Source organism: Daldinia childiae (genome assembly GCF_008694065.1).
Source record: "Daldinia childiae strain JS-1345 chromosome Unknown Scaffold2, whole genome shotgun sequence".
Classification (NCBI taxonomy): Eukaryota; Fungi; Ascomycota; class Sordariomycetes; order Xylariales; family Hypoxylaceae; genus Daldinia; species Daldinia childiae.
The window spans coordinates 6937646-6952695 of record NW_022984643.1 but is presented as its reverse complement, the minus strand read 5'-3'; the positions used below and the strand labels follow the sequence as shown (position 1 = coordinate 6952695).

Here is a 15050-nt window from a genome sequence, read left to right as displayed (position 1 = left end):
AGGGCTGGACAAGGTCCCATAATCTTCATATGCTTCAATAAGCAGTACTAGGGTCTTCCGGGGGGGTAGATCCGCAGTGGACTACTTTTTATACTTGGTATTTAAACTATTCCATAGACGCCGAGCCAGCGTGAATAACGAGAGCGAGCGACCTCAACTTCTTAGTTCCGGGCAAGAAAAAGGATCATGGTCTGTCTTACCGTATCCCGGGCTCTTGCTGGCTTCCTACTTTTCTTCTGCTCCATAGTAGAAGGATCGCAAGACCATGCCGTGTGCAATCACATCAAAACCCAACTAAACAACGGGACAGTCCAGCCGACTGCAGACACATATTTGGCTTTAAGCACAGAGAACTGGTATGATTTGATTGATCTCTTCCAAGTCGAGAGGGCTAATTTGACTCTTCTATAATAGGTCGCAGACTGTCTGGGCAAAGCCATCATGCATTATCCAGCCATCTACTGCCGAGGAACTCTCCTACGTCGTCTCTACTGTAGTTGACTGGAAAGTGAATTTTGCCATTCGCTCCGGTGGTCACTCGGTCGTACCTGGAGCCGCAAATATCAACCGTGGTGTTCTAATTGACCTAGCGAACTTCAACTCGGTAGATTATGATGCGGACAAGAAAGTCGCTGTCGTGGGTTCAGGGTTGCGGTGGAAAGAAGTTTATACCTCACTAGACCAGTATAACGTAACAGTTGCTGGTGGTAGAGTCTTGGACGTCGGTGTCGGCGGTCTAACTCTTGGGGGTAAGTTTTGTTCCCTTCCACGTTCGTTGTTAGACAGGTTATTAATAGGTGTGGTATAGGCGGTCTTTCGTACCTAACCGACCTGTACGGCTTAGTATGCGATAACGTGGTTAATTACGAGGTAAGAGCTACTATATTTTTCTCTGGGAATACTATAATAGTGTTAACTAAGGTTGTTAATATAGGTTGTCACTTCAGCTGGAGCCGTTATAAATGCGAACGCAGAATCGAACCCGGATTTATTCTGGGCTCTGAAGGGGGGTATCAACAACTTCGGTAAGACTTGATACGTATACTTCTATTATGCTAGAGACTTAGTTGACTTACATATGAGTAGGTATCGTCACTAAGTTCACACTGAAAACTTACGACATCCACGATGTTTGGGGTGGAGTCAAAGTATACTCCTTAGACGCTTTGCCGGCATTATTTGATGCCATGTACCAATATCAGTCGGTTGAAAACAAGGACCCCTACGCGAACATTATGTTGCAAGCTTTCCCGACAAACGCAACCATTGGTGCCATAGTAAATATCGTATACTTAAAGCCAGAGGAGGAGCCGGAAGCATTCGCACCTTTCCGGAATATCACGCCTCTAGCCGATTTGACCAAGCTCCAAACATTAACCGAACTGATGCTCGCAGCACCTCTTCCCGAGTTGACACGGTAAGCCATGCAATAATTCAGGACTCTAACCTCCCGGCATACTAATCTATTTATATAGGGTGAATTGGTTCAGTGCAAGCTTCGCCACCGATAAGGAACTATTTAATAAAGTGGGAGATATTGTGTCCAAGGCCCCAGAGTTAGAGAGCCTGAAGAGCCTAACTGCAGGGTCTTTAGCATTCGGTTGGCAACCAATTTCCAGCAGTGCCGTACTCGCTGGACAAGCAAGTGGTGGTAACGCGCTTGGACTAAAGCCCGTTAATCAGACTTGGCTTGTTCTTGACGTGGGCTGGTGGTCTCCCGAGGACGACGAGCTGGCGCATAATTACACGCAGAGTATGATCAACAAGATCGACGACGCATCTAAGGCTAGCGGGCACTATGTTGACTATATTTTCATGAACGACGCAGCTGCGGACCAGCCTGTTATTGAGCACTACGGACAGGAGAATGTTGCAAAGTTGAAGAGAGCGGCAGAAAAATACGATCCTGATGGAGTATTCCAAACTTTAGCATCAGGGGGGTTCAAGCTACCTAAGTCGTAGGACCATTATTGGTTGGTGGTAGAAGAGTCAGCTCAAATATAATGTTTTATACATATCAATACATTAACCTAGACACCTAGGTCCTAGGATACCCTTTCATCATATGATGTTGGCTTACATACTACATGAACCTAGCTTCTTGGTGACTCTTGGGCATGTTAGACGCATATGCTTGGTGCCTCGAATATCGTTATGCAAAATCAGTTCCGAGCGCCATAGTAGCCCAGCCGTCGGAGGCCAGCCCCCACAGCTTCAACGCTAAACCCCCAGCCGAACGAGGAAATATATGCCGGCCCTAGTAGAAATAGAAAGTGGATTACTAGGTAGGTAGGCACACTATATCAAGTACCTCACAATTAGGAAATTTCTAAACTTTTGGGATGAACTATTTTTTTATAGGAAGTTGATAATATACCCCTATCGGACTGAGGTTAGAATTGAATTAGCTGTGCCACAACTTTACCTTAGCTTTGCAAACCACACAGTTGTTGTACGTATATGTAGATTAGATTTTACCGTTGAGATGCCAAGGACAGGGAATACCTAGCTGAAAACCCGGATGGCGTCAGTCAGTCAAGCAGAACTAGAAAGACGAAAAATGTAACACAGTTTAGATCCTTCATAAATTAGATCGTATGTATTGTCCCTGCGCTAACTTGGAACTCGGACGCTTGAGTTGCAATGCCGATGTTAACGAACCTACTAAGAGCAACAATAATAACAAGCCTGTAAGCTTAGATGATGGAGTACATCCTTGTAGTGGGTTTTATGGAGAATAGCTTGGGTCTCGGGCGATAAAACTAGAAGACACTCTTTTGTTCGTATCCAATTCGAGCCTACAGAAGTTTTCAAGGTGCTACAAGGCTATTACTACTTACAGATCTCATTCAGCTTCAACTATATACCACTATATACAGATCGTTCACTTGTGATAAAGGGTTAGTAACACGAAAGCCGTGTTCTGTGAAGTATGACCGAAGATCCCTATTTAGGCCGCGTGATTATAGCGTAAGTTGCCTGCTCTACGAAAATGATTTGACAGTCGCTTGGGAGTTCTTTACGTGATATAGCAGTGAGAACCTTGCTAAAAGCGACGATTATTATCCGGCCCATATAGTTTCGAAGGCGGAATAACTACACGTGTGATCACTCACCCTTCTCATCCCAACCGAGCCTTCGCTTACGACGTGACCTTTCTCCTCCAACATCCACGGGTCGTCGCAGTCGCATCGCAGAAGCCGCCGCTTCATTTCCACCCACATCAGGAGGAATATCTCCAGGTGCTCGAAGGAAGTCTAGCTGTAGAAGTTGAAGGCAAGGAACGCATTCTCGTCCCTGAAGATGGGGAGGTTACCTTTCCTCCGTGGACAAACCATAGGCTGTACTCGCCGGTTACCAATAATACCGACGAGAACTTAAAGGTGACGAGATTCTTACTTTCAGCCGAGAGCACCCCTGAGCTATTCAAGCTTGATACCGTCTTCTTCGAGAATTGGTATGCATACCAAGACCAAATAGTTGTCAAGGGCGAGAAGGTCGACTTGATTCAGGTTATGAGCGTAGGTTGTTCCATTAACCCTAAACTCTCTAGACTTATCGTTGACGGGTCGGTAGATGTTTGATGCAGGTGGTTCTTACCTTTCACTCCCACGCTGGATACCGTTTAGCAAGACATTGGCATATGCTCTTGGTGTTGTAGTAGGTAGATGGCTAGGAAGTATTCTAGGATATCAGCCGTTCTATCGTAAGTGGACGACAGATTGGCAATCGGCATGCCACAAGATGGACATGTCTATCTTTCAAAGGCGGTTTGCAGATCGAGCCAAGACTGAATAGAAAAATTACCTCTTGCTTCGCTGTATATGTAGAATCTTGGAAATTTCCTATGAATAAATCGATGCTCAAATTGGGGAATCTAAAATACTATTCAACAACAACTTCAATTCTCTGCGCTCCTGGCAAGCTAGGCTTCAACATGCCTCGAAATCCCGTCACCCACCGACATGCTTCATTCAAAGAATGCTTGCAATAGCAGTATTCTCCTTAGTAACCTTTGCCCACTCGGCGCTCTTACCCCACAGCTTCTCCTGCTTATCCTCGTTGTAACTATCGGGGGAACTGGGCTCTTTCTTCAACGTAAGGAGATAACCACGCTCTCCTGGGAAGGCATTGTTCGTAGCAAGATCTATCACATCTATACCTGCATTTGCTGCTGTACGGTAACTTGGGTCTGTGAGACTAAAGAGTGGCCGCAAAGGCTGAAGCACAAATCTTTGAACAATGCGGAGGAACAGAGGTGTGTTCGTGCGTAAAGCGCGCGAATCGGTCAAATTGCCGGGATCAATTATTATTGCTGTGATGTTACGCAGCTTCTCATCCTAGGAAACAGGTCAATTTCGTCCTTTTCATATTTTCATATCTTGATTGGATAAGGAATAATGAGCAAGTAAATCTAAACATACCTTTTCGAGATGCCTGTTCAACGCGTATCCCCACATGAGAATGGCCAACTTTGAATTTCCGTATATATTCATGCCTCGTCCTAACTTGTCGGCATCCGGTTTAGCCTTCAATAAAGAATCCAAATCGTCCGGGATAGCCGGCGGGTACTTCTCTAAGCCGTTTTTGCCGGGGAAATGGGCGTTACTAGTGAATAGTACAATACGGCCACCTTCAGGTCTGAAGCTACCCAGTAGTCGAAGAACTAGAGCAACATGGGAAATGTGGTTCACTTGGATCGCCTTCTCGACTCCTTCTGCCGTGAACTCGGGATCGCTAGACAAGTTCCAGTAATATGCATTGCAGACAATGCTAGCAAGCTGCGGCAACTTCTTTTCCGAAATCTCAGTAGCAATTGTGCTTGCAAAATCGTGTACAGCAGTGAGATTAGCCAGGTCAAGTTGGCGGATGGATGTCTGAGCCTTGGGAAACTTAGCAATGGTCTCGCGTAGCTTCTTGGTATTGGGATCTGTATCCTCTGTCTGGCGAACAGTCAAAACTGCGGTATAGTCTGGGTATTTGGTTAAAAGATGATGCACAGCAGGGATTGCAAGAGAGCCGTTTGCTCCAGTGATGATGATTGTGCCTGTCATGGTGTAATTTAATGTAGATGTTTACAGATGTTTATAAGTAAATGGATAGTTATATCCAGTGTTTAGTATGGTTAACTAAGTGTAATAATAACAATAAGAATAGGAATATAACTATTCGTAAACGCTAGCTCTTAGGTAGTATATAACTAATAATATATAACGAAGCTCTGAAGAAAAAGCTACAAAAAGAAATAGGAAATGTTTAAAAGTTTCCAAGGCCTAGTTAATGACTTTATAAGGTAGGATCCTACTGTTTTAACCAAATGATCCAGGTACGTGTATCATTCGTTAGCCTAACTACTAATGATAAAAACATCTCTAACGGAAAAGGGCTTAATAATTGACAGATACCTAGGGTAGACAGCTTATATAATGCCTGGTAAGTGAGCTTCTCTTTAGGTTACAAGGTAGTAAAAGCTCCTCCGCCCGGCCTCCGACCCTTGAAAACCTCTAGTTAAATTAGTCATAAAATACAGTGAAAAGTAATCATATATACTGTACGGGGACCAAGGAGGAGAACTAGTAGTTTTCAGCGTAGCTTTTAATCAGGGACAAGGCTATTTTATAAATATAGTAAATGATATCGCACTAAAGTAGCAAAGTTAACAACGTTATCATAAGTTCAAGTATTAACGTTATACTTTCGATTAGCCACTTAGGGTGGAAGTTATTATATGTACTGCCCCTTACTTCCCAGACATCCTATTAAATATAAGGCTTCAGATGTATATCTTCGCTGGATTACATATATGCCGAGGTCTGGACATTAAACGCCAAAATAGATAATATACTCCGATAAGGAGATAGTGGGCTTCGATAACATACCTCCTAAGGTACATATCAATCAATATGCTGTCAGCCTATGAACCCTTGAATTACCCTTGAATCTGCTGTGACGTCAATCGGGTCTAAGCATAGTATATCTTAAGCCGCAGGACGGTGACGGGATGAACTAATGCGATAGATAGGTGAAGGGAGAGAACTTAAAAATAAATTAGGTTTTAGGTACTTCGTCCACTGCGTTGCTTAAAGGAATGGAATGTCGATTGAAGCTATGGAATTAGGTACCGGGCTGAAATTCTACATGTGGAGATGAACAACGTAAACAACTGCCCGAACAATAGAAATCTGTTTTTATTAATATATGCATACTCATGGAGTGCGTTTGTCTAGGTTTTGATTTGTTGGTTGTAGTAGAATAATATGTCATAGCTTAACAATATTTCAAATAACAATAACTACTTAAAAATAGCAACCTCTTTCCTAGGTATTATTGATGCTAACATTGTTGTAAATTGTAAACATTAGTGTAAAACAATAACATTTCGCATTTCTCAATCTGTGCCAGTTTGCGCCGGCTCATGGCTCAGGCCGATTAGAATGTTTGTACTACAATAAATGGGCTAGCAGTTGTGACGAAGTCGTCACCTGCTGATGTGTACCTGCCAGTTATGATTGGAGGTACAAAATACAAAGTATAAAGTACATGTACCATGTACTCATAAAAGCCTGTAGCCCATCATCGCATCACACACCGAAATAGTAACAACTGGAGCAACTGCAGCAACTGCCCAAGATCGTAACCGCCCTGCTGCCATACGTAAAAGCCGTAAAAAAGTACCTACCTAAGTGCGGTACACACATCACACTTCTTTGTCACTTTAGAGATGCATTTCCATATTCTTCCTTCCCAACAATACCACTGCCACTGAGGATCACCTAAACCAACTAAACCAAATTATTAAACAATATTCATCATCGCAACTATCGTTAGGTCCTCCTTTACTTCTTTGATTTTTAGCGATTTGCATCTAATTATTTCTAAGAGGGAAGGAAAGTGATCGTCGGTTATTTCTGATACTCGTTTATTCATTCCCTTTTTATTTTTCTCTACTACTTTCCTCTACGAACATCGAAAACCTGATGCCCGTCTGAATACTACCCCTCGATCCACCACCCTGTTGAATCCTTCGATATCACCACCATCGACATTTCGCCAACCTCTTCGAGACATTACCAACGCTACCTAATCTCGAACTTCTTCTCCGAATAAATCGCGACGCAGTCTTCTACAGACTTGCCAAAATGCGACCGCCGGCTCCTTCTCTCGATGTAATAGCCGCCCGTAACTCTGCTGCTGCTGCTGCTGCTGCTTCTGCTTCTGCTACTACTGCCGCCGCAACCGCCGCCGCACCCAATGAAGCTTCAGGCCCAAACATACAGACAATGAACATGTCCGACGACACGAGAGATTCGAGATCTTCATCGTCGACGAACTCGCCTGTCCCCCCAGACAACGAAGAGTCCGACTTTTTCCACGTAGCAAATGATTCCCAGTCTTCCTTAGGAGTAGTACCAAACTTGCAAGACATGCAAGTGACCGATCCAGAATGTCTCCCGACCGTGGCAGCCCTTCCCAGCGAAATCCTCATCAGCATCTTCTCTCGCATCAACAGCCCGGGTGAACTTTTGAACTGTATGTTAACCTGTAAGAGATGGGCCCGCAACGTGGTCGAGATACTCTGGCATCGTCCAACCTGCACCTCGTGGTCGAAGCATCAGTCCATCTGCGCGACTCTAGGACTCGAGAAGCCTTTCTTCACTTATACAGACTTCGTTAAGCGCCTTAATCTAGCTGCATTGGCAGATAGAGTTAGTGATGGCAGTGTTATGCCGCTTGCCGTCTGCACCCGCGTCGAGCGTCTCACCTTGACAAATTGCAAAGCCCTGACCGATTTGGGACTGATGCCCCTAGTGAGGAGTAATAAGAATCTTCTCGCTTTGGATATTTCGGGCGATAACAACATCACCGAGCGCTCTATCGTGGCCATCGCCGAGAACTGCCGCAGGCTTCAGGGTCTGAACGTATCAAACTGCAAACAGATCTCCAATGAAAGCATGGTTCAACTCGCCGAGAATTGCAGGTATATCAAACGTGTAAGTCAATTCTCCTTAATACGCCTCTCAGGCGGCCTTTATTAGTTTCGATACTACTCTATTTGAGACGCTGCTAATCATACCCGATATTTACCTGGTAAATAGCTTAAGTTAAACGATTGCGAACAACTCAACGATAGTGCGATTATTGCCTTCGCCAATAACTGCCCAAACATACTCGAAATCGATCTTCATCAATGTGTGAATATCGGTAACGAGCCCGTTACCGCCCTCCTTGCTCAGGGACGATCTCTGCGAGAGTTGCGACTTGCGAATTGCGACATTATCGACGATGGCGCATTCCTATCCTTACCCTCCAAGATCTACGAGCACCTTCGTATCCTTGATCTGACATCGTGTACCCGGCTTACGGACCGCGCTGTCGAAAAGATCATTGAGGTTGCCCCGCGGTTACGAAATCTAGTCCTAGCTAAGTGTAGCAACATTACCGACTCTGCGGTCTATGCCATATCTCGTCTCGGCAAAAATCTACACTACGTACATCTTGGCCACTGTAGACATATCACAGATGATGCGGTTAAGCGCCTGGTGCAATCATGCAACCGCATTCGTTATATCGATCTTGGCTGTTGCACCCACCTCACAGATGAGTCTGTTGTACAGCTGGCAAGACTCCCGAAACTGAAGAGAATCGGATTGGTGAAGTGTAGCAGCATCACTGATGAGAGCATGTACGCATTAGCTGGAGCAAACCGCCATGCCCAGTCCCGACGCAATGCGTCAGGAAACAACGGTTCCCGAAGACATGAATATCACACTGGTAGTTTGGAACGAGTCCATCTTAGCTACTGCACAAATCTGACACTTCCGGTATGGCTAATCTTATTCCAGAAATGCTATTCACATATAGGCCGCTAACAGTACTACAGAGCATTATCAAACTTCTCAACTGCTGCCCGAAACTTACTCACCTGAGTTTGACTGGCGTACCTGCTTTCCTGCGGGATGACCTAGATACTTTCTGTCGAGACGCGCCTCCAGGTAATTAGCCTTTCTCCCTAGATCCCGTCCGTGCCCCGATGTGCTAACTAGACATTTTAGACTTCACTGAACACCAGCGAGCAGTATTCTGTGTCTTCTCTGGTCAAGGTGTAACGGGCCTCCGAACCTACCTAAATACCCAACCTGAGTTTGCCGAGTACCACTTGCAACAGCAGACTATATTCCCGTCGCGAAGAGCAGTCCAGATAAATCAGGACACAGCTCAGGGTCAGGTACAAGGACTTATTCCCGTACCAGCCCCTGATATTGATGGTTTCGATGATATCGATGGAGTCGAAGATGACGATATGGGCGATGGTAGCGAGATTGCTCTTGACCCTGGTAGCTTCGGCGGAAATGATAACTCTACAAACGGAGCCAGCTTATTAGTCCCTCCGCCACCGCCGCCTCCACCGCAAATTGGCGTCTCTCATCCACCACCTCGTCCGCAGCCGCCGCATCTGGCTGCTATTACTATAGGCGCTATTATGGCGCCCGCGACTCAAGCTGGCACAGGCGCGTGGATTCCCGTCAGCAACACTCCAGGCCCCAGTACTGCCGGCCAGGGAATCTTCGTCAACATAGACTCCTCAGGACCTAGCACAGCTTCCATGCAAGGAGACGCCGAGGAAGACGATAGAGGCGATCGATCATAGAATTGTTGCTGTCGCGTCGTTTTATGCGAACAATCTTAACGTATACGTCCGTTCGTATGATAGTATAGCCCCTGCCTCCCTGTTTGCAAGAATACTTCTTATACTGGACCTATCGGAAATGATATATGAATTGGATCACGCATCAGTACTTAATGTCCACTCAGCTAAGCCACACCCCATGGTTTACCTGATGCGGATAACTACCTAGTAATCCTTTTACGTTGGTACGCGTGCGTCTTCTGTCCTATCTAGCTAAGTGAGACCTGAGTCATCTTGAAGTATTCACGGTTCAGAGCGACGCTTAGCGCAGGGCGGTGTATGAATACTTCCTATGCATATAGCACATCGGGAATATTAGCATTTGGCGACTGGTAATCGTCGCAGAGAGCCACGAGGGGGCTGTGGCTGACTACCAGCATTATGGCCAAGGCACACACGCCTTCGAAACTAATTAGAAACTCTGCCAGAACTCACAAGGCAACAAGTGTATGAGGTTAATGGTGAATGTCTACCTAGGTAGGGAATTGAGATCATTTCTATAGGAGTCCCGACATACCAAGCGGGATCTGAGCTGGTGGCAACAGAACGGTCAAGACGGATCCATGGAACCGTTAGGTGGATATTTGCTCTACTTGTTTTCTAGCAGTATTGCGACAAATTAGATACGGCGGGTTGCCATAACTGGCTTGCCTACCACGAAGCAGAAGGGGATGCTGTGAATAGAATGGCTTCTGTTTCTCTTTGATACTAGGCCTTATTCTACAATATATTAAGTAGAAAATTCGTAAGGGTTTGAACGTTATCCCGTGTGAGTAGTCAGTAATGTAATTGTTAGATCTCGAGACTACTCTTGAGATACTCTTGAGACTACTTAAGGAGTCCGAGTCCGGGATGTCGTACTCGGGACCGAATAGATGTCCGAGACTATCGATAAGCCATATCGACGGTCATCATCACCAGTCATCATCATTCGGCTCCGAATCTTGATGTTGCGGGTACGAGGCTCGACTTATATTTAGTAAGATGAGTCAAACTCCAGAAGGAATGGAAAATAATTATAGAAAGATAATATCACTCCTCCGAATATGACATGTCTTATAAAGGACACTGAAAACATCATCCGATACGAAATCTCCACGATGGATATATTAGACTCGTTTACTACCGTTCTATCGTCCTATCCATCACATAAGCATCAAATACGACGTATCATACATGTCTATTTCTTTAGGCTATTATGTCAACATCTACCCCTAAAATTGCCATCATAGGCGCGGGACCCGTAGGTCTCATGCTTGCCGCTATTCTACATCATAGAGGGACTAAATGTACCATATTTGAGCGTGAAACCAGTGCCACAGTCCGTGCTCAAGGCGGTACCTTGGACATTCACGCCGAGACAGGTCAGCGCGCTATTGCCGCTGCCGGCTTACTGACCGCGTTCAAGAAGTTATCACGCCCCGAGGGTGAAGCTACGCGTGTCGTGAAGAAGGACGGTACGGTACTTCTCGACGAGAACGAACAGCAACAGCAGGATTCAAAGGATTTACAGAATGGTCAAGAGGAGGAAGATGGCCGTGGACGCCCGGAGATCGATCGTAAGGATCTCAAAGATTTACTCATCGCGGCCTTACCCGAGAGTACTATTCGTTGGGGTAAAGGTATTTCGTCCGTAAAGTCGGTTCCTGGGACGCAACGGTGGATGTTAGAATTCATGGAAAGAGATAGCAATACTGAAGACTCTGATTCTGGGCCGTATGATCTCGTGCTCGGCGCCGACGGCGCATGGTCCCGCATTCGACCTCTACTCACCGACGTCAGGCCACTATACTCAGGTGTAACAGCATTAGACGTATGGATTTTGCCGGAGCAGCTAGCGGCACGACCCGAAGTATCTGCATTCATCGGAGAGGGATCTTGCATGATGTTTTCCGAAGACAGGTTTCTATCACTGCAGCGACATAGCGATGGCAGTGCCAGGGCTTACGCGATGGTGCGGACGAATAGGGAGATTGGGATGGAGGTCCTTGATGCGAATGCACTTCTTGGACTCGAGGATAACGAAGAGGTAGATTGGGCAGATGGGAAGATAAGGCAAAGGTACTTGGATATATTTCGGCGATTATATCCAGGAGGCCCGCGACGCGGTTCTAGCTATGACGGAGCAGCCGACTCTACGGCCGTTATACATGCTACCCGTGGGCCACCGGTGGGAGCCTCGTCCCGGGCTATCGCTGCTAGGCGATGCGGCACACGTGATGACACCGTTTGCCGGCGTGGGGGTTAACGTGGGTATGATGGATGCGTTGGAGTTAGCGGAGGGGATCGCGGCATACGTTGAGCAGCAAGAAGAAAAGGGGGAGGAGGGTCTAGCGCAGATGCTGAGGAAGTACGAGGAGGGTATGTTTGAGCGCTCGCGGAAGGACGCTGCGCTCACAGCTAGTATGATGGAAATTGAGTTCTGCGAGGATGGGGCTGAGAAGGTGGTTGAGGTCATGACTGGTGGTGAGCCTCCTGCTTAAGGGAATGGTATTTCACCGCACGTAAGGTAGGAATCTAATATCTATCCTGTATTATTCAGTGTGAAGTAGTTAGAAAAAGGGCAATGCTATATATATAAAAAACTACTCAAGCTAGTACTCGTAAAGCCAAGTAATCTTTCTCTATATGGAAAGTAACAAGCAGTTACAATTAACTAGAGGAATATGTAGGCACACTCTAAACTTCTAGATTGCCGCGGGAAGAACTAGTACAAAAGTTAACAGCTCATGAACGAGCTAGGAAGAGCACTTCGGCAGTCAATATCACGATACGAGATCTACCCCATGGGGATCTTGGCTATGCTTTTTGGCCTCGGTCCGTCACTCCGGGACCAACTCGGTTGCCAGGACTTATAACTTTATTGAAACGCTCGTGATAGCAAACAGAGAAGCCTGATTAGTGGAAAAAAGAAATTCATAATTGGGGTCCCCAGATCTTGACCCCCACATGGAACTGGTATATAAAAGTCGTGAGGCCTGCGTTGTAATTTTGGGTTGAGACTAGTTATTGATATTCTACGAAAACAGATAAACTCATTGTACGGGTACCGAATCTGTCATAGAAGACCCAATTCTACCTACGCAATTCCCGATTTATTAATTCCGACGAATATTTTTTTTTTTAAAAAAAAAATCGAGACAGCATAGCTACGTCGGCATAAACATACAAACGGCCAAACAATTATTTTATCATATGCAGGATAGTTAAGATACATGGTACATAAGATATGGTAGTGGAATCTGGCCGGATGCGGTGTTATGAAGTCGGACGAACATATCTCGGCCGAGCGAGACACCGTACAATCGCGACTCCTATCCCGGCCTTGACCTAGCATTCCTGCTCCGCACTTCCTGTCCGTCGGTGTGTAACTATTACCTATCACACGTGAGTTCGCAACCGGGCATCACCTTGAACGAGTTGATTCAACGCCAGGGAGATTGAAGATCCAGTTCCGGAACAATTGACCGTAGTAATTTACAAGCATGTCACGGGCCTCGATATACATACTTGGATGAATCTAGATTCCCAACATAATTGTCACCGATCGATCGATTCACCGTCTTCTCATCGTCGGTGTTGTTAGTCTAAATATCGAATACACCTAAGCGAAGAAAATGTAAGTAGAAAAGGGAGGCTAATGCTGGCGATAGTGGGACGGGGATAAGAGCCGGAGCGATTGCTACGAACCCCTTTCAAACTCCTCTACGGCTAGTTAACCATGTTAAAAAAGAAGCTTGGATTCGCGAAGGAAACGGGCAAACAACGCTATTCCCTAGGCGGAGGTTTGTTGTTCATCGTCTGGGGAATTACTTAACCTAGGTTAGGTAGTTTAAAGAAAAGACAAGACTTGGAGTCTCGGCTGTTTTTAGTTTGATGGGGACAGAAGACAACAAACAGGTATTATTGGCCGCTTTCTCTAGGAATTAAAAATAACTATGATTGGTTGTTGGTAGGTCTAATTGCTCTTTTCGTATATTTCGGCCGGGACTAGAACTCTTGGACCGGGGGTTCTCACTATTTCTGGTCTTGACAGCGGTGAAATTCCGTTCATCGACATGTGTATTGCTTATTTCTTCATCTTGGCTTACACGCCTCTAATGCCCTTTGAATTATCAAATAAAATCAAGGAAAATTTATTTGATACTGGCTGACACCGTCATACTCTAGTATTCAAAATCTTGATGTAATATACATGTGAACTTCAGATTTTCTCGCCGCATCCATACGACATTAAACATGTATAGTCAGATTAGTTCGTGTTGGCATATAGTTAGTAGTTCACCTAGACTGGTAGGTATGTCTATGTGTTAATGCTAAAAAAGAATCTGCGTCATGTTCGCGCCTCAGAGTTCAAATTGCGTACCTATCTGTCATAATATACTAATTTAATTAGAACTAATAAGCGATCTAGATCCGGGAGGAATCGATGTTCTAGAATGATTGATTGTCTTTATGCTCGACTAGCAATGCTTCATTATTGGATATATCAGGATACTATTGAACTACGCAAAGTCTTTAATCTTTAGATGCGATGCATTTACAACTGCACGTTTAGGTAGATATAGTAACATTTAGCATGAGATCTAAATTATTAAGATACTTTTTAATACGCTGCGCTCATAGAGTCGTAGTGCATGACGATTCTCCACCGGTAAATGATGTACAGCTATCGCGTAATTATCACATATCACATCGAAGGAATCCCGAGATTGATATCAAATCCCGATTTCTAATTACACTGCTATAAAGCATGTAGATACGATATCAGGGTAAATTGCTTACATAGGAGCGTTCTTATATATATGGTTTTGACATTTGCATTTCCAGTATTACACACGGGACGATACTTATGTACATCTAGACGTAGAGAATCACTCCAGCGCCGTAATTAGTGACTAGGACAAATATGACTAGGATATTTACTCCGCATGGACTTCAAGATTGTTACTTTTTCCGTGAGGGGTAACGATTTGCGCCACCATCGCCAGATTCATCTCAGCTCGCAGTGGCATAGCTTGTAGCGGATTAACGGAGAAGTGCTGGTTTAACCTGCCTATTTAATTCTAGTAGTGTAGCATCTGGATTTCGTTATATTGTACCTTATAATACATATCCATAAGCTATCGTCTCCCGCTTGAACTTGTTGGCCTAAGTATAGTATAGTACATTGTCTACGCGTATTAACCCTGGGCAGAAATTGACATATAGTATATCTCGTACGGTCTACTAGATTTTTCTTTTCTTCTTGTAAGCTGCATTAGATATTACAGTGATCTGTGTCCTGCAAGGGTTAGCGTAGAGAAAGAACTTGGCGTTGGCTATTAGAAGCCTTTTTACGACATGCTCACCGAATCATCAG

General features: G+C 45.0%; 4 protein-coding genes across 4 annotated transcripts; 3 read left to right on the top strand and 1 right to left on the bottom strand.

The window, feature by feature from the left end:
* Positions 1-186: 186 nt before the first annotated feature.
* GL218_02693 (Bifunctional solanapyrone synthase) lies at positions 187-3798 on the top strand (the record flags this gene model as incomplete). The annotated part of the gene is made up of 8 exons (XM_033579227.1): positions 187-356; positions 415-749; positions 809-870; positions 935-1025; positions 1087-1417; positions 1476-1958; positions 3080-3521; positions 3577-3798. The coding sequence occupies 8 exons, from the start codon at positions 187-189 to the stop codon at positions 3796-3798; spliced, it is 2136 nt and encodes a 711-aa protein (XP_033438587.1).
* A 176-nt stretch (positions 3799-3974) lies between these two features.
* On the bottom strand, positions 3975-5054 carry GL218_02692 (short-chain dehydrogenase; the record flags this gene model as incomplete). Its single annotated transcript, XM_033579226.1, has 2 exons — positions 3975-4340; positions 4425-5054. 2 exons carry the CDS (start codon positions 5052-5054, stop codon positions 3975-3977), a joined length of 996 nt encoding a protein of 331 aa, XP_033438588.1.
* Positions 5055-7139: 2085 nt separating this feature from the next.
* On the top strand, positions 7140-9649 carry GL218_02691 (SCF E3 ubiquitin ligase complex F-box protein grrA; the record flags this gene model as incomplete). The annotated part of the gene is made up of 4 exons (XM_033579225.1): positions 7140-7991; positions 8097-8822; positions 8882-8993; positions 9054-9649. 4 exons carry the CDS (start codon positions 7140-7142, stop codon positions 9647-9649), a joined length of 2286 nt encoding a protein of 761 aa, XP_033438589.1.
* A 1237-nt stretch (positions 9650-10886) lies between these two features.
* On the top strand, positions 10887-12171 carry GL218_02690 (uncharacterized protein; the record flags this gene model as incomplete). Its single annotated transcript, XM_033579224.1, has 2 exons — positions 10887-11717; positions 11782-12171. 2 exons carry the CDS (start codon positions 10887-10889, stop codon positions 12169-12171), a joined length of 1221 nt encoding a protein of 406 aa, XP_033438590.1.
* Positions 12172-15050: the final 2879 nt, after the last annotated feature.